The 18,927-nt window shown below is 51.9% G+C and overlaps 1 protein-coding gene across 1 annotated transcript; it reads left to right on the top strand.

Annotated features, from left to right (window-relative positions):
- The first annotated feature begins 2,090 nt into the window (after positions 1-2,090).
- Positions 2,091-3,752, top strand: C14H11orf86 (chromosome 14 C11orf86 homolog). Its single transcript, XM_050756839.1, has 2 exons — positions 2,091-2,383; positions 2,928-3,752. The coding sequence occupies exons 1-2, from the start codon at positions 2,108-2,110 to the stop codon at positions 3,000-3,002; spliced, it is 351 nt and encodes a 116-aa protein (XP_050612796.1). The 5' UTR covers positions 2,091-2,107; the 3' UTR covers positions 3,003-3,752.
- Positions 3,753-18,927: the final 15,175 nt, after the last annotated feature.

Raw genomic sequence — 18,927 nt, 5'->3', positions numbered from 1 at the left:
TATTATTATTATTTTTTGAGACAGAGTCTCGCTCTGTGCCCAGGCTGGGGTGCAGTGGCACAATCTTAGCTCACTACAACCTCCGCCTCCTGGGTTCAAGCAATTCTCCTGCCTCAGCCTCCCGAGTAGCTGGGATTACAGTTGCCCACCACTATGCCTGGATAATTTTTTGTTCTGTTTTGTTTTGTTTTTTGAGATGGAGTCTTGCTCTGTTGCCCAGGCTGGAGTGCAGTGGCATGATCTCGGTTCACTGCAACCTCTGCTTCCTGGGTTCAAGCAATTCTCCTGCCTCAGCCTCCCGAGTAGCTGGGATTACAGGCACACGCCACCATGCCTGGCTAATCTTTATATTTTTTCAGTAGAGACGGGGTTTCACCATGTTGGCCAGGCTGGTCTCAAACTCCTGACCTTGTCATCTGCCTCAGCCTTCCAAAGTGCTGGGATTACAGGTGTGAGCCACTGCACCTGGCCTAATTTTTGCATTTTTAGTAGAGATGGGGTTTCACCATATTCGCCAGGCTGGTCTTAAACTTCTGACCTCAAGTGATCCACCCGCCTCGGCTACCCAAAGTGCTAGGATTACAGGCATGAGCCACCGCTCCCGGCCTCACATCTTTCTTTAATAACAGCAGGAGAATGGACTAATACAACCACCAACTCTCTTTGTTCGAGGGCTTGCTGTGTGCTAAGCCCTGTGGATCACATTTAATACGCACAACAATTACCCAAGTTATTTGTCCTTCTTACGGATGAAGGAGAAAAATGTGCCCAAGGTTACAAGGCTGCAAGGAATGAAGCTACAGTTTACGCAGAGGCAGTCGGTCCTCAGAGCTTGAGTGCTCAAGGGTTGTGCTGTGCTGCTGGGACATTAGGCGCAGCGCTGGGCCTGGAAAAAAATCCAGGCCTCCTGACTCCTAGCCTGGAGCAGTCGTGTTTCCTTTTGTTTCTTAAAAAAAAAAAAAAAAAATTCTCCAGTATTGTAGAACACATCTAACATAAAATTTACCATTTCAGCCATTGTTGTGCAACTGATCTCTGGAACTCTTCACCTTATGAACATCCACAGCCATGAAACTCTTCATTCCTCCCTCCTCCAGTGCCTGGCAATGGCCATCCTCCTTGCTGTCTTTGTGAATGTGGTTGTTCTAGTTTCCTTTTTGAAAAACATACTGATTCTTTTTCGAAAAACGTATTTCTTTTTGAGATGCAGTCTTGCTCTGTCACCCAGGCTGGGTGCAGTGGCGCGATCTCCGCTCACTGCAACCTCCGCCTTCTGGGTTCAAGTGATTCCCATGCCTCAGCCTCCCGAGTAGCTGGGATTACAGGTGCCCGCCACCATGCCCGGCTAATTTTTTGTATTTTTAGTAGAGACGGGATTTTACCATGTTGGCGACACTGGTCCGGAACTCCTGATCTCAGGCAATCTGCCTGCCTTGGCCTCTCAAAGTGCTAGAATTACAGGCATGAGCCACCGGGCCCAGCCCAATTCTTAAAAGGCTGTCTCTGTTTTTCTGTTAAGCCATGGGTGCTCAGTGTCAATGGATGCCAGGGCCATAGAAATTCAGAGGAGAACAAACTCTTCAGGGATGAGGTAGTCAGGGAAGGCTGCCTAGAGGAGGAGGAGGAGGAGGAGGAGAGGGAAGGGGAAGGGAGGAGGAGGGGGAGGAGGGAGGGGAAGGGAGGAGGAGGGGAGGAGGGAGGGGGGAGGGAAGAGGAGGGGAGGGAGGGAGGGGAGGAGGGAGGGGAAAGGAGGAGGGGGAAGGGAAAGGAAGGAGGAGGGGAGGAAGGAGGGGGAAGGGAGGAGGAGGGAGAAGGGAAAGGAAGGAGGAGGGGAGGAGGGGAGGAGGGGAGGAGGGGAAGGAGGGAGTGGCAATTTCCTCCCCTTGTCCTTCACTCCTTGACCCAGAAGGTGGGGAAGCAGAGTGGTGAGGTGACTCAGGGATGCTTGACCCTGTGGCCTGCCCTTTGATTTATGAAAGCCACCTTGGCAGTACCAACCTTTGCCCCCAAGTGATCTCTTGTAAGACAGGTGGAGGCACTGGGCCACCTCAGAGGGCCGTGTCTTGCTGAGGGGCTGGAGCAGTCTGTGCCTGCAGCCTCCGGAGCCATGGGAACAGGGCTGCGAAGCCAGTCCTTGCGAGGGCCCCGACCCTCCTATGGAAAGCTGCAGGAACCCTGGGGGAGGGCCCAGGAGGGCCAACTCCGCAGGGCGCTAAGCCTCAGACAGGGGCGAGAGAAGTCCAGGTCCCAGGGCCTCGACAGAGGCACAGAAGGGCCAGATGCCACTGCCCAGGAGCAGGTGCCAGGGAGCCTGGGGGACACACAGCAGCTGATCCAAGCCCAGCGAGGAAGCAGCCGGCGGTGGCTGAGGCGGTACCAACAGGTATGGCTGTGGGCTGAAGGATGGAGGGTACCACAGTGGGTGGGTGGGGACTCCAGGGCATCTAAAGTTCAGAGGCAGAACCATCCCAGGCTGTGTACCAAGATGACAGCCAAGCTGCCTGGAGATGAGGGTTCAGAGGGAGATACCCCAGAGCCATATTTCAGAGGGCCCTGTGGGCATCTGGAATTTATCCCATAGGCACTGGGGAACCACTGAAGGTTTTAGAGGAGGAGGGCGATGTGGTGAGTGCTGTTTTTAGCTGATTAATCTGATAGTATGCTGGACAGGGGAATGGAGCAGGAAGCAAGGAGATCGGCCAGTGCAACTTCCCAGAAGTACACTGTGTGACCCTCTCACCCCAGGGAAAAAGGGACCCCTTTGTGGGGAGCTGCGGGCTCCTGGCCCCTGCCTCCTTCCTCTAAGAGACAGGGTCTCCAATGAGCAGTGCTTCTCTCCCTCGGGTCTACCCCCACCTCGTGGCTGTGGGTGGAACAACATCTAGCCCACCACAGTCCATGGGACCTCCCCCACCTCTGTCTTCCAGCAGGTAAGAAGAAGGTGGGAGAGATTTGTCGCCATCTTCCCCAGCATGACTCCGCATCAGCTGGCCTCCCCGTAGCCCACACTGGACACCATCAGCTAAAGGTGCTGGAAGCCATGGTGGCTCCTGCTGTGCCTGGACCAGCCCGCCATGTCTGCTGACCTACCTCTTCACGGCTCTCTGGACTATGGCTGGGTGGCCCAAGGAGGCTTCTGCCACCAGCTCACTGGAGTCACCATGTGGCTGCCCCTCTTAGCTGAGGTCCTACCACCCCAACACTAGCTCTCTTCGAATACCCAAGCAGGGTCAAAAAGAAGGAGGCTCAGCTGTCTGCCCTCTGAGCTTGGGTAGGAGCCTTGGACTATGATTCTGTGAAGGTTTAGAAGAAGCCTGCCCAGAATGCAGGCTGTGGACGCTTCTGCCCCACACGACCAGCTGTCAACTTCCATGACGGAGCCTGGTGAAGCCAGACCCGTGGCTGAGAGGCTCACAGATGTTGCCTGGTCACTGGGCCATGACCCAACTGCCCTTCTCATCACTTGCTGATGGTGGGCCAGGGCCAGGTCTCCCTCCCAGATGGTGAGCCCCCTGGGGCAAGGACCACAGCTGGGTGGCCCTCCGGGCTGAGCACCCCATCCTGAAAACCTTTGAACCTCACGGTGTCCTGATGAAGGAAGCAGGGGAAGACTTCCTCCCTGTGTGACACAGGGACACACTGAGGCCCAGAGTGGGGAAGGGATTTCTTGTTTTTTGCATCTCCGGCCCCACCCCACCCCATCCAGTGTCCAGCATCGGAGTTGAACACAGTAATAAAGATGCTGAGAAAAAGTCGACAGTTTGCCTGGTGACTAACTCGCTGGCTCAGACCCCCACCCCTGCTGACCCCTGTGAGGCAGGCTAAGCCCAGAGCATCCCAGAATGATTGCTGGGGGGGCACCAGGGCAGGGCGGATCCCCCAGCAGGCTGGGCCTTTCCTGCCACTTCTCTGGACATTTCTCCCTAGAGGGATTGCGCCCACCCTGTGTTGACCTCAAGGCCAGCTTCAGAGGATCTGGCTTTCAGTGTCCTGCCTCTATGCCCACCCCACTGAGGTAGGGTTCCTTCTGAGGCTCAGAAAGGCAAGGGCCACACAGAAGGAGAGGGTCTGACCCCAAAAAACCTGAGCTCTTCGAGAGACGCTGGCACTTTTTGCAGGGTCCCTGGGGGCTCTCCAGGCTCAAGCAGGCCCAAGGTTAAAGGTGAGGGAGCAGCTAAGCATTCTGGTCCAGGATCTGTTCCGGGGGGCGTTGTCCAGCAAACAGAGGGGAGGCTTCTCCGTTTCCCCAGAGACCAGGCCCCATTGGGGCCATTCAGAAACAAGGGGGCACTGGGAAAATTTTGTTCCAGGAAGCCTAGGGTGCCTGGCTGGGAAGCTAGATGGTAGGAGCCCACCAGAAGCCTCGAGCCCTACTGGTCTTACACTTCAGATGCCCTTCTCAGCCTCTTCTGCAGTAGTCTCTGAGGTGCCTCTGGGAAACCCCAGGACTCCAAGGGACAGAATTGAAATTCACAGCTCTGACCCACCTCTCAATGTCTGGAGGAGGAAAACGGGGCCCAGAATGGGGCAGGACTTCTCATCCTCCAGGACGCTGCCCTCCAAGTTCGTCCCAGCCTCTTTATCCTCAGAGAATCTCTAGCCCAACTCCCAGCAGTTCTACTTGTCACACTCTGACTAGTTTGTCTAGTTACGTGCTTTTTTCTTTTCTTTCTTTCTTTTTTTTTTTTGTCTAGTTATGTGCTTTTTTTTTTTGCGATGGAGTCTTGCTCTGTCACCCAGGTTGGAGTGCAGTGGTGTGATCTCGACCCACTGCAACCTCTGCCTCCTGAGTTCAAGAGATTCTCCTGCCTCAGTCTGGATTCTCCTGCCTCAGTCTGAGTAGCTGGGATTACAGGCCCCTGTCACCACTCCTGGCTAATTTTTGTATTTTTAGTAGAAACAGGGTTTCACTATGTTGGCCAAGCTGGTCTCAAACTCCTGACCTCAAGCAATTCACCCTCCTTGGCCTCACAAAGGACTGGGATTACAGACGTGACCCACAATGCCTGGCTTTTTTCTTCCATTACACTGAAAGTTCCACGGAAACCTGGTCTGTTCACTATCAGGACCCCAGTGCCTAGTTCTGGGCCTGGCACATAGTAGGTATTTAATGAATTATCATTCAGTGAATGAGGGACTGGCCCAAGGTCACCCAGTGAGTTGATGGCTGAGCTGAGCCTGCAGCTCATGGATTTGGAGGGTTCCTGCTTAGACAGAGGAATTCTATCCTTGTCAGCAGCCCCATCAACAGGGACTACATCTCTGGGGTCCTTGGCGGAGGCCTCCCCCAAACATTCACACACTCTGGTAGGTTGCTTCCAAAGATGTCCATAACCATCTATCCCATCACATCTCTCCATGCATTGTCTTGTCACACCTCTCATCTAGAGTGGAGTCCATGGGGGGCCAAAGTAGGAGGATCTCTGGAGCCTAGGAGTTCAGGGATGCAGTGAGCTGTGACTGTGCCACTATACTACAGTCTGGATTAGAGAGCAAGATCCCATTTCTTTAGGAAAAAAAAAAAAAAAAGTGGAGTGTATTTTCCCTTTCCTTGACTCTAGATGGGCCATGTGACCTGCTTTGGCCAATAGAATGCATTGGAAGTAATGTTCTGGGACTTCCCCACCCAGGCCTTGCAGCTTCTGTTTCTGCTGTCCTCTGTTTCTACCTCTAGAAGCCAGATGCCATGTAAAGAACTCTGGGCCATCCTGATAGAACGGCCATGTGGAGGTCAGGGGCCACATGGAAGAGAACCAAGGTATGCCAGCCAACAGCCAGAACCAACTGCCTGCCATGTAAGTGAGCCCCCAGCCCAGCTTCTAGCTGACTGCAACCTAGCTCACCCCAGCTGACACAACATGGAACAGAAGAACCACCCAATTGAGCCCAGCCAACCCATGGAATTGAGATCTAAGAAACCTTTTTGCTTTACTCCTCTAGGTTTAGGGTGTGTTAGCTTTCTAGGACTGCCATAACAAATTATTACAAACTGGGTGGCTCAAAACAACAGAAATTTGTTATCTAATACTTCTGGAGTTCACAAGTCCAAAATCAAGTTGTTGGCAGTGCTGCACTACTTCTGAAGGCTCTAGGGAAGAATTCTTCCTGCCTCTTCCAAGCTTCCCGTGGTTGTGGGCAATCCTTGGTATTCCTTGGCTTTCGGATGTATCATTCCAATCTATGCCTCCATCATCACATGGCATTCTCCTTGTGTGTCCGTCACCAAATTTCTCTCCTTTTTTTTTTTTTTTTTTTTTTTTTTTTTTTACAGAAAGCATCTTTCTCTGTCACCCAGACTGGAGTGCAGTAGCATGACCATAGCTTAAGTGTAACTTTGAACTCCTGGGCTCAAGGGATCCTCCCACCTCAGCCTCCTGAGTAGTTAGGACTACGAGCATGTGCCCCATGCCTGGCTGATTTTTTAATGTTAATTTTTATTTATATATATTTTTTGAGATGGACTCTCACTCTGTCACCCAGGCTGGAGTGCAGTGGTGCCATCTCAGCTCACAGCAACCTCTGCCTCCTGGGTTCAAGGGATTCTCCTGCCTCAGCCTCCCGAGTAGCTGGGATTACAGGCACCCGCCACCATGCTCAGCTAATTTTTTTTTTTTTTTGTATTTTTAGTAGAGATGGGGTTTTACTATGTTGGCCAGGCTGGTCTCAAACTCCTGACCTCAGGTGATCTACCCGCTTTGGCCTCCCAAAGTGCTGGGATTATAAGTGTGAGCTACCACACTCAGTGCTTTTTTTGTTTTGAGACAAGGTCTCACTTTGTCAGGCAGGCTAGAGTGCGGTGGCACGATCTTGGCTCACTGCAGCTTCAGCCTCCCAGGTTTAAGCAATTCTCTTGCCTCAGCCCCCCAAGTAGCTGGGACTACCACCTGGCTAATTTTTGTATTTTTTGTAGAGATGGGGTTTTGCCATGTTGCCCAGGCTGGTCTTGAACTTCTGGTCTCAAGTAATCCTCCCATGTTGGCCTCCCAAAGTGCTGGGTTTACAGGCATGAACCACTGCACCTGGTCAAACTTTCTCTCTTCTTCTTCTTCTTTTTTTTTTTTTTTTTTTTTTTTTTTTGGAGACAGAGTCTCTCTCTGTTGCCAGGCTGGAGTGCAGCGGTGTGATCTTGGCTCACTTCAACCTCCGCCTTCCGAGTTCAAGTGATTCTCTTGCCTTAGCCTCCAGAGTAGCTGGAATACAGGTGCCCAACACCACGCCCAGCTAATTTTTGTATTTTTAGTAGAGACGGGGTTTCACTGAGTTGGCCAGGATGGTCTCAAACTCTTGACCTTGTGATCCGCCTACCTCAGCCTCCCAAAGTGCTGGGACCATAGGCATGAGCCACCGCGCCAATTTCTCTCCTCTTGTAAGGACAACTGTCGTATTGGGTTTAGCGCCTACTCTACTCCAGTATGACCTTAACTTGATTATATCTGCAAAGACCCTGTTTCCAAATAAGAACACATTCACAGGTTCCAGGCATGCATGAATTTTGCGGAGACAAAATTCCACCCAGTAGAGACTGTAGTTTGATATGTGCAATAGGCAACACACACCTCCTTCCCTTGACCCTGGTGGCAGGGTAGCTCTCAGCTGGGGCACAGCGGCCTGAGGACAATGCCAAGAGAGGAACAAAGCGTTTGATTATAACCTTCCTAGAAGGAATAAAGTTACACGGTGCTGCAGACTGGTTGCCACAGCTGAGTATAACCTTTACAACAAGCTCTGAGGTCCATTAGAAAACTTGTCTCAGCCGCCGGGCGCAGTGGCTCACGCCTGTAATCCCAACACTTTGGGAGGCTGAGGTGGGCGGATCACCTGAGGTCGGGAGTTCGAGACCAACCTGACCAACATGGAGAAACCCTGTCTCTACTAAAAATACAAAAAATTAGCCAGACATGGTGGCGCATGCCTGTAATCCCAGCTACTTGGGAGGCTGAGGCAGGAAAATGGCTTGAACCTGGGAGGCGGGGGTTGTGGTGAGCCGAGATCGTGCCACTGCACTCCAGTCTGGGCAACAAGAGTGAAACTCCATCTCAAAAAAAAAAGAAAAGAAAAAAAGAAAACCTGCCTCAGCCAGGTGCAGCGGCTCACACCTGTAATCCCAGCACTTTGGGAGGCCAAAGCAGGCAGATCACTTGAGGTCAGGAGTTCGAGGCCAGCCTGGCCAACATGGTGAATCCAGTGTCTACTAAAAAAATTAAAAAATAGCCAGGCGCGGTGGCTCAAGCCTGTAATCCCAGCACTTTGGGAGGCCGAGACGGGCGGATCACGAGGTCAGGAGATCGAGACCATCCTGGCTAACACGGTGAAACCCCGTCTCTATTAAGAAATACAAAAAACTAGCCGGGCGAGGTGGCGGGCGCCTGTAGTCCCAGCTACTCGGGAGGCTGAGGCTGGAGAATGGCGTAAACCCGGGAGGCGGAGCTTGCAGTGAGCTGAGATCCGGCCACTGCACTCCAGCCTGGGTGACAGAGCGAGACTCCGTCTCAAAAAAAAAAAAAAAAAAAAAAAAAAATTAAAAAGTTAGCCAGGCTTGGTGGTGGGCACCTGTAATCCCAACTACTCAGGAGGCTGAGGCAGGAGAATCGCTTGAACCCAGAAGATGGAGGTTTCAGTGAGCTGAGATTTCCCCACTTCACTCCAGCCTGGGCAACAGAGCAAGACTCTGTCTCACAAAAAAAATTTAAAAAATGAAAGAAACGAAAACTTGTCTCTTTGCCAGTAACTTGGAAAAGGGGGAAAAAAGGCAAAAAAGAAAGAAAACTTGTCCCAGGCTAGAGGAGGCCAGAATGGTGGCCAAGGAGTTTCTAAATTGGGTGACTGCTCTTCTCTCAATAATAGTCCCTGAAGAATTTTTAAACAGAGGAAGACAGGAAGAAGGAAAATGGTGTTTCTAGATCACTCATGGGGTCCACGCCTTCTGCTGGGCACTCGGCCAGGGCCATCTGGGGAGACAATAGGATTCAGTGGTTAAGCATGCTGGTGCTGGGGCCAGACTACCTGGGTTTGAAACTGACTCCACCACTTGGTGGTTTATAACCCTGAGCAAGTCACTTATCTTCTCTGCCTCAGTTTCCTCATTTGTAAAATGCAGCTAATAATGGCACTCAGCTCCTAGGGTCACTGAGGGGCTCTCATGAATGTAAAGTCCTTAGCACTGCCTAGAACAGAGGAAGTATCCTTCTGATCTAATCATCCTTATGGCAGCCACACACAGGGCTGGCATCATTGTCCTTATTCTACAGGTGAAGAAATGGAGATTCATTCTTTTTTTTTTTTTTTTTTTTTTTTTGAGAAGGAGTCTTGTTGTCACCCAGGCTGGAGTGCAGCAGCACAATCTCGGCTCACTGCAAGCTCCGCCTCCTGGGTTAAAGCAATTCTCCTGCCTCAGTCTCTCAAGTAGCTGGGATTACAGGTGTCTGCCACTGCACCTGGCTAATTTTTGTATTTTTAGTAGAGACGGGGTTTCACCATGTTGGCCCGGCTGGTCTTGAACTCCCAACCTCAAATGATCTACCTGCCTTGGCCTCCCAAATTGGGGATTACAGGTGTGAGCCACCACGCCCAGCTAGAAATGAAGATTCAAAAAGTGACGTGGGGGGCACACTGGCTACTTGCTCATACTGTTCCCTCTGCCTAGAACACTCTACTCTCCATTTTTCTAGTTTATTCTCTCTTCATCTTTGGCTGAAGTGTCTCATCCTCAGGGATGTCTCCCTCTCCTGCTCCCCCAGACTGAGCTGGTCTCCCTGTCCTTCACCTTCCCAGAATCCTGGCTTAGTGTCTGGCCCCAGGCACTTAGACATCGGGTGTGGAGGGGGTCCAATGGTGGCCCCAAGGAGATTTGTCCATGTTCTAACCCCTGAACCTGTGAGTGTGACCTTATTTGGAAAACAGGTCTTTGCGGGTGTGATTAAGTTAAGATCTTGAGAGGAAGAGATCACTGTGGATTACCCAGGTAGGCCCTAAATCCAGTGACAGGTGTCCTTGTCAGAGAGGCACACAAAGGAAAGACACAGAGGAGAGGCGACGCAAAGATGGAGACAGAGATTGGAGTGACGTGGCCACAAACCTTGGAAGCCAAGGATTGCCAACACCACAGAAGCTATAAAAAGGGAGTGTGGCCCCATTGGCACCTTGACCTTGACCTCAGGCTGCTGTTCCCCAGAATGACAAGAGAACCCATTTCTGTCGCTTTCAGCCACTGGGTTTGGTGTCATTTGTTACAGCAACCGCAGGAAACTCACAAGGTGTGCTCGTAGAATTCACCTGGAACAGAGTCACCTGCCGCCCATTTGGACAGTGACTTGGGTGCAAAATAGGCCTTCATCATGTTAAGCCACTGATTCAGGGGCTGCTCTTTATAGCCACGAGCCTACCCTGACTCATTCCATGTTAGTAACACGTGGCTCCCTCAGGAGACTGGAAACTCCTTGAGGGCAGGGCCATGTCTCCTACTCACCATGAGCAGCTCACCCTGCACAGTGGCCGCCACATTGTAGGAAGAAACATTTGTTGAATGCATTGAGGCTGAGACCTGGAAGATGAGCAGGAGTTGGCCAGATAAAGGGAGGGGATCAATCTTTCAGGTGGAGGGAAAGGTGGAACGGCGTGGGAAAGGTCCAGAGGCTGGAGAGAACAGAGCTCACCTGGGAAGTGCCAACCCATTCAATGGTCTAGGACGCAGCAGATGCCCCTGGCCCAGGCTCTGCACACGTTTGCTACAAATGATTCCCCATCTCCTCTCCCTGCTCCCTGCCCCACTCAAGACTTCTTCAGGTCTTGCCCATCCTGGTTTTGTCTGCACATAAGAACTTCTCGGTCATGGGGCAGGTGGGTGGCTGGGAAGGACACTGGCTGGGCCTCAGGCCAGGCTCCGTGACTGCCGCCCACACACTCATGCCCTTGGGCCTCCATTTCCTCCTCTGTCAAAGGGAGATGATAACTTTCCTTGCCAGCTCTTAGGGTGGGGTGAGGTGACGGGAGGAGGCGTGGACCGCACTGAGCTGGGCCAGAGCCATAGCAGGGCTGGGTTCAAACCTGGTGAGAGGAATAGGGATAAGACAGCTTCCTGGCGGTGAACCCTCTGCCAGCCATGAGCCAACCCGCAGAGGACCTGCCCCCAACCACAAACAGACCTTGCTGACATTGTGGACACATGGAAGGGGCTCTGGCGCCAGTGGAGGCCTCCCCAGTGTTGGCGGGCAACATGGCCCATGCAGACAGATGGCTCCACCAGGGCGAAAGCCTTGGGCTCTCTGTTTATCCACCCTTAGGCCGGTGGATGCCCAATGGTCACATGAAGGCATCCCGGTCGAGTCCATTTCTATGTTCTATTTCAGCTGCCCCCAGTCGGCAGAGCAACCCAGTCCTCTCCCATGCCATGGGGTCTCAGGTACCCCTCATGGGGTCCTACAGACAGGACCTGGAGGAGCCTGTGACCCCCTCAGTCCCACCCCACCAAGCTCCACTCTCTCCTGCTCAACATCCCAACATCCCTCACCCAGCCTCTCCTCATGCTTCCAGGGCTGGGGAGCTCACTACTTATCAGGCTTTGATCTGCCCGTATGACCCCTTCCCTCAAGGAGCTCACTGTGGCTGCAGAGGCAGACAGACCGACAGACAGATGACTGGCTGCTCTGCTACGAGGCAGAATGGAGTAAGTGCTCACTGGGGCGGCAAGGTGAAGATCATACAGAGGTCCCGATTCCTGAACCACTGTGACATTCTGGGCCTGGCCAGACATCTTCCCCAGCTTCCTACGAGCTTCCTGTGAGGGCAAAGCCTTCGAGAAGTAGAAAAAAACCATCTTGCAGGGGCAGTGGGCCTGCTCGGCTGCACTAATAGGGGAGGTGGCGAAGCAAGCAGGGAACGCTGTGCCCCCCGCACTGCTCAGAGTGGAGACTGCAAACTCAGGCTGGAAGGGCCCTAGGAGTCCAACAGATGCAGCCCATTTATTTTACAGATGAGGAAACGGAGGCTCCCATAGCAAACCAGAGGCAAAGCTGGAGGTCCTCCTCCAGAGCTCCTACTCCCAGCCCAGAGTTCTCTGCCTGCACTGGGTATCCAAAGCCCCCTTCCCTGGGAGGCACCAAACTCAGGGTGTCCAGCCAGTCAGGAGAGACAGGAGGGGGCTCAGGCTTGGGTGGAAGCCCGAGTCCAAGCCTCCAGCCTGCAGCTAGCTTGCTGAGTGACCCTGGGGACATCGCTGCCCTCCTCTGGTCTTCATTTTCTCCTCCGTAAAATGGGATCATGATCTTTGTTTCTCCTTTGGGCTGAAGGTCAGATGAGATGCCGAGTGTGTAAACGCTTTGCAAACTGCAGCATGCTGTGTCTGGAGAGGCAACACCACCATCACCCGCTCCTCACCATCCTCTTCATCATGCTAGAGAGTAAAACTCCGTGGCCAAAGTGCCCGGGTTTGAATCCTGGCTCTACCACTTGCTAGCTGGGTGACATCAGGCAAGTCACTTAACCTCTCTGTGCCTCGAATTGGTTGTCCCTCCTTACAAGGTTGTTAATACATGTAAAACACTTGGAGCGGTTGGTCCTTGGTTCTTAGGAGCCAGTTCCAGGATGTTCTCCCCGTGCAACCCAGGGCAGGTCTCATCTCCCAGCCTCAGCAGCCTCCTCTGAAAAATGGGGATGTTAATAATAGCACCTGGCTCAAGGCGACCTGGAGGATGGAGCAGGGCCAAGGCACACACTGTGCTGAGCCCAGGGCCAGCCCATAGAAGCGCTGGCTCAATGAGTGCCTCGGAAGCCTGGCATTTGGAGCCCAGCGTGTCCTCAGCTCACCTTGGCTGGGCTTGGCCTTGGCAGGGCCATGGGCGGCAGGGAAGGGCCATCAGGATCTGGGAAAGTGGGTCCAGCCCCAGACCAGATGGCCGCCCTGGGGCCTCCCAGGAGGTGGGCTCTCCTTCAGTGACCTGCATGGTTGTGGGTCTGGGAGGAAGGCGCTTTCTCCCCACTCCATACTCCCACTGTGGCTGCCAAAGAACCCTCCCTGCCCCACCCCAGCCAGGCCATGTCTCCCTTCTCTGAGCTTCAGGTACAAGCAGTCAGTTCATCAATACTTGGCAAGGCTCACTCAGAGCCCTGCTAGGGCGAGGACATCAGCAAAGATGAGTCGCGCCTGCTCACTGAAGTTCAGCCTGGTAGAGGAACCACACCCCAGCAGCAAAGGTGCCCTGAGGAAGGCAAGGTTAGGTCTTGGAGGGTGGGCACCAGAGACGGCCTCCTGAGGAGGGGCCGGCAGAGCTGAGTGTGGGCCACCCTAGTGGAAGAGCTGGAAGGGCACAAGAGGCAGAGTGAACAGCAGGTGCAAAGGCACGCGATGTGGAACAGCTGGAATATTGGGAGAACAAGGCAAACCCAGTTTCCTGGGGAAAAAGTGGAACCAGGGGATGTGAGGACAGAGAGGTTGGCAAGGGATAGAGCTCAAAGGACCAGGAAGAGCCAGGCGCAGTGGCTCACGCCTGTAATCCCAGCACTTTGGGAGGCCAAGGTGGGTGGATCACCTGAGGTCAGGAATTCAAGACCAGCCTGGCCAACATGGTGAAACTTCCATCTCTACTAAAAATACAAAAATCAGCTGGGTGGGGTGGTGCACACCTGTAATCCCAGCTACTCAGGAGGCTGAGGCAGAAGAATCACTTGAACCTGGGAGGCGGAAGTTGCAGTGAGCTGAGATTACGCCACAGCACTCCAACATGGGGGACAGAGCAAGACTCCCTCTCAAAAAAAAAAAAAAAAAAAAAAAAAAAAAAAATTTAGCTGGGCATGGTGGTGCACGGCTGTGGTCCCAGCTACTTAGGAGGCTGAGGTGGGAGGATCGCTTGAGCCAACGAGGCGGAGGTTGTGGTGAGCTGACATTGTGGCACTGCACTCCAGCCTGAGAGACAGAGCCAGACCTTGTCCAAAAAAAGGAAAAAAAAAAAGGACCAGGAAGACAAGAACAAGAGTTTGAACTTGGCCTGAGGAGCACCGGGGAGCCATCACAGTGTTCAGCATAGGAGGGAGAGCAGTAGCTTAGAAAGATTCCTTGTGGTCATGTGAGCATGGAGGATGGGTGGGGCCCACTGGGAGGAGTGCAGACAGAGGCTCAGAGGGAGGGGCGGGCTTAACTGGGTCACACACAGCTGAGTGCCCTATACCCAACACCACATCTGGCCTCCTTGGCATAGCTTCACCTTCTGTCTTGTTTCCCTCTGCCTGGGTTCCACTTGCCCCAGTAGCTGCTCCCAGAGGCCAGGAGCACTTGGTCCTCCCTTCCCAGCAAAGGCCTCAGCCCTGACAGCAGGAGGCAGGTGTGTCAGTGATGGCTGGTGGCACGCCTGCGCCCCTGCTTCTGCCTGTGCCTGTGTGGGACGCTTCCTGGGCCTTCCCCCGCTCTGTCCGCACACCCAAGCTGAAGCCACGGGTCCCACCTCTCCACCCTCACCCTCATGGTTGTCACCTCCTGAACACAGACAATGTCTAGGCAGTGTGATGACATTAAATGTTCACAGACAAGAGACAGTTGGAAGGATGGAAACATCCATGGTTGGTGACACTTTCTGGACTAGTTGCTCTGCTACAAAGCAGAACAGAGTTAAGTGCTAACTGGGGCAGTGAGATGAGGGAGATTAAACGGAGGCCCCAATTCCTAAACCAGTGTGACGCTCAGCCTGACCAGACACCTTCCGCAGCTTCCTGCGAGCTTCCTGTGAGGACAAAGCCTGAGAGGCGGAAATAAAAATCCTGCTGGGAAAATGGGGCCGCTCGGTTGCACTGATGGAGGAAGCAGTGAAGCAAGCAGCGAACGCTTCTCCTGGCGCTCCACATCCACACTCACCACTAACCTTGTCAGCCTCATCTTCAAAATAAGATATATCCACACTCTGAGCTCCTCCCCTCACCCTCAGCACCACAGCCTGGGCTGAGCCACTGTCATCTCTCACTGGGATCATTTCTGCAGCCTCCTAGCGGGTGGCCCATGTTCAGCTTCACCCTCTGCCATTTACTTACCACACAAGGTCCAGGGACATGCCTCTAAAACAAAAGCCAGGTCCAGGCCCTTCTCTGATCTAAATTCAGAAATGGCTTCCCTGTTCATGCAGAGTAAATTCCATGGCCCCTGACACTCTACCCTCTGGGTGCCTCCAAATTCATTGGGAGGCCTCTCCCTCGGCGCCACTCACCCTGGCCCCTTGTTGTTCCTGGAACCCAACACACATCCCACCTCAGGGCCTTGGCACTTGCCGTTCTGTCTACCTGAAATACTTTCCCGAAATGCCTGCCTCACTTCCTTGCCTCTCTGCTCATTAACTGCCTCATCACAGAGGCCTTTCTTGACCTCTACCAAAAACTGGTCTTGGCTGGGTGAGGTGGCTAATCTCTGTGATCCCAGCACTCTGGGAGTCCGAGGCAGATGGAACACTTGAGGCCAGGAGTTCGAGACCAGCCTGGCCAACATGGCAAAATCCTGTCTCTACTAAAAATACAAAACTTAGCCTGGCATGGTGGCACACTCCTGTAAGCCTAGCTACTTGGGAGGCTGAGGCAGGAGAATTGCTTGAAACCGGGAGGCGGGATTGCAGTCAGCCAAAATTGTGCCACTGCACTCTAGCCTGGGCCACAGAGTGAGACTCAGTCTCAAACTACGACGACAACAACAACAACAACAACAAACCCGGCTCTCCCCAACCCATCCTTTCTCTCTGCTCCTTACCCGTTTATGCTGGCTGACATTTACTTATTGTCTCCCCCACCAGAATGTCAGCTCCATGGTGCAGGAATTTGATATGTTTTGTGTCCTGCTGTATTCCCAATACCTGGCACTTAATAGGCGCTCATTTAATAGTTGTTAACTGAGGCCGGGCATGGTGGCTCATACCTGTAATCCCAGCACGTTGGGAGGCTGAGATGGGCGGATCACATGAGGTCGGGAGTTTGAGAGCAGCCTGATCAACATGCAGAAACCCCATCTCTACTAAAAAAATAAAAAGTAGCCAGCCGTGGTGGTGCATGCCTGTAATCTCAGCTACTCGGGAGGCTGAGGCAGCAGAGTCACTTGAACCTGGGAAGTGGAGGTTGCGGTGAGCTGAGACCATGCTATCGCACTCCAGCCTGGGCAACAGAGTAAGACTCCACCTCAAAAAAAAAAAAAAAAAAAAATAATAGTTGTTAACTGAATTGAGTGAATGAATGACTTATTGAATGAGGCTTCAGCATCCAAAAGAGTTTAGGAAACTTCATGGAAGGGGGCTTACTTGGGTCAGGTAGCAGAACTTGCGAATTTGGGGTTCCCTCTCTAATCTTTTGAATTTACAGGCACACGTCTGCCCTGTCTTTTCAAAACAAAACATTTTTTATTTTTTATTTTTTTTATTTTTTATTTTTTTTGACAGAGTCTTGCTCTGTCGCCTGGGCTGGAGTGCAGTGGTGTGATCTCAGCTCACTGCAACCTCTGCCTCCTGGGTTCAAGTGAGTATCCTCAGCCTCCCAAGTAGCTGGGATTACAGGGGTGCACCACCATGCCCAGCTAATTTTTGTATTTTTAGTATAGACAGCATTTCATCATGTTGGCCAGGCTAGCCTCAAACTCCTGACCTCAGATAATCTGTCCACCTCAGCCTCCCAAAGTGCTGGGATTACAGGCATGAGCCATGGCGCCCAGCCCCCAATTTTTTTTTTTAATAAAAAGTAGAGATGAGGTCTTGCTATATCACCCAGGCTGGTCTTCAACTCTTGGGCTCAAGTGATCCTCCTGCCTCTGCCTCCAGGAATGCTGGGATTATAGGCATGAGCCACCATGCTCAGCTCTCAAGCCTCATTCATTCATTCAGCAAATGTGTACCAACTTCTGCTCTGGGTAGGACTCTGGGAACTCTGAACAATCAAGCCCCAGCCCCATAGCTATGAAAACAAAACAAACACAAGAATGGAAATGAACACTTAGAACACTAAGCGGCTCAGCTGTAAATGATATTTACATAGTAAAAAGAATGTAATCAACAAATATTTACTTAACCAAAAATCACAATGGAGCTCTGTTGGGAGGACCAGAAGAAAGGATAGGTGTGTATGTATGTGGGCAGTGGGAGGGAGATAGAAGAGTTAAGCTCTCATCTTCCATAGTAGGAAGTCAATAGATAGTGTCCAAATTTGAAAAACCAAGAAATTGCAATGCAAGCATATTATCTAGAAATACAGAGGTAAATCTCAGAGGAAATACCTCCCAGAGCAGCTGCCCTGGGGGTGGCATGGGATAGGGCCAAGTGCTGCTGGTTTTCTTAAGTCTTCAACTATTTGATTTTTTTTAAAATCAGTTTTCCCAGGTTGAATTCAACTATTTGATTTTGTAAACTAAGCACATAGGTTGCTTTGATAAAAATTAAAATCAGGCCTGGCACAGAGGCTCACGCCTGTAATCCCAGCACTTCAGGAGGCTAAGGCGGGTGGATCACCTGAGGTCGGGAGTTCAAGACCAGTCTGGTCAACATGGCGAAACCTCGTCTCTACTAAAAACACAAAAATTAGCCAGGAGTGGTGGCACATACCTGTAGTTCCAGCTACCTGGGAGGCTGAGGCAGAAGAATTGCTTGAACCCAGGAGATGGATGTTGCAGTAAGCCAAGACCACGCCATTGTACTCCAGCCTAGGCAACAAGAGTGAAACTCTGTCTCAAAAATAAAATAAAATAAAATAAAAGATGTAACATAGATTTATAAATTACTTATGAGGCTATGAATTCGAGGCTGCAAGAATTAGATGTTTTGGAAACAAGTCTTTTAAAGGTTATTTCAAAAGGCAACACAGGGCTGGGCATGGCGGCTCATACCTGTAATCCCAGCACTTTGGGAGGCTGACGCAGGAGGATCACTTGAGCTCAGGAGTTGTTTTTCTTTTTTTTTGAAATGGAGTCTCGCTCTGTTGCCCAGGCTGGAGTGCAGTGGCATAGTCTCAGCTCACTGCAACCTCTGCCTCCCAGGTTCAAGCGATTCTCCTCCCTCAGTCTCCCAAGTAGCTGGGATTACAGGTACCTGCCACCATGCTCGGCTAATTTTTTGTATTTTTAGTAGAGTCGGGGTTTCACCATGTTGGCCAAGCTGGTCTCGAACTCCTGACCTCGTGATCTGCCCACCTTGGCCTCCCAAAGTGCTGGGATTACAGGCATGCTCAGGAGTTTAACACCAACCTGGGCAACATAACAAGACCTCATCTCTACTGCTAAAAAAATAATTAGGCCAGGCACGGTGGCTTAAGCCTGTAATCCCAGCACTTCGGGAGGCCAAGATGGGTGGATCACAAGGTCAGGAAATCGAGACCATCCTGGCTAACACAGTGAAACCCCGTCTCTACTAAAAAAATACAAAAAACTAGCCGGGCATGGTGGCGGGCGCCTGTAGTCCATTTCTACTAAAAATACAAAAATTAGCCAGTGTGGTGGCAAGCACTTGTAGTCCTAGCTACTGAGGGGCTGAGGCAGAAGAATCGCTTGAACCCAGGAGGCAGAGGTTGCAGTAAGCCGAGATCGCGCCACTGCACTTCAGCCTGGGCGACAGAGCGAGACTCTGTCTCAAAAAATAATAATAATAATAATAATAATTGGCCGGGCGCGGTGGCTCAAGCCTGTAATCCCAGCACTTTGGGAGGCCGAGACGGGCGGATCACGAGGTCAGGAGATTGAGACCATCCTGGCTAACACAGTGAAACCCCGTCTCTACTAAAAATACAAAAACTTAGCGGGGCGAGGTGGCAGGCGCCTGTAGTCCCAGCTACTCGGGAGGCTGAGGCAGGAGAATGGCGTAAACCCGGGAGGCAGAGCTTGCAGTGAGCTGAGATTCGGCCACTGCACTCCAGCCTGGGTGACAGAGCGAGACTCCGTCTCAAAAAAAAAAAAAAAATAAAAATAATAATAATAATAATAATAATTACACT

Source organism: Macaca thibetana, chromosome 14 (genome assembly GCF_024542745.1).
Source record: "Macaca thibetana thibetana isolate TM-01 chromosome 14, ASM2454274v1, whole genome shotgun sequence".
Taxonomy (NCBI): Eukaryota; Metazoa; Chordata; class Mammalia; order Primates; family Cercopithecidae; genus Macaca; species Macaca thibetana.
Note: the sequence above shows the minus strand (reverse complement) of the source record. Positions and strands in the feature narration are given on the sequence as shown.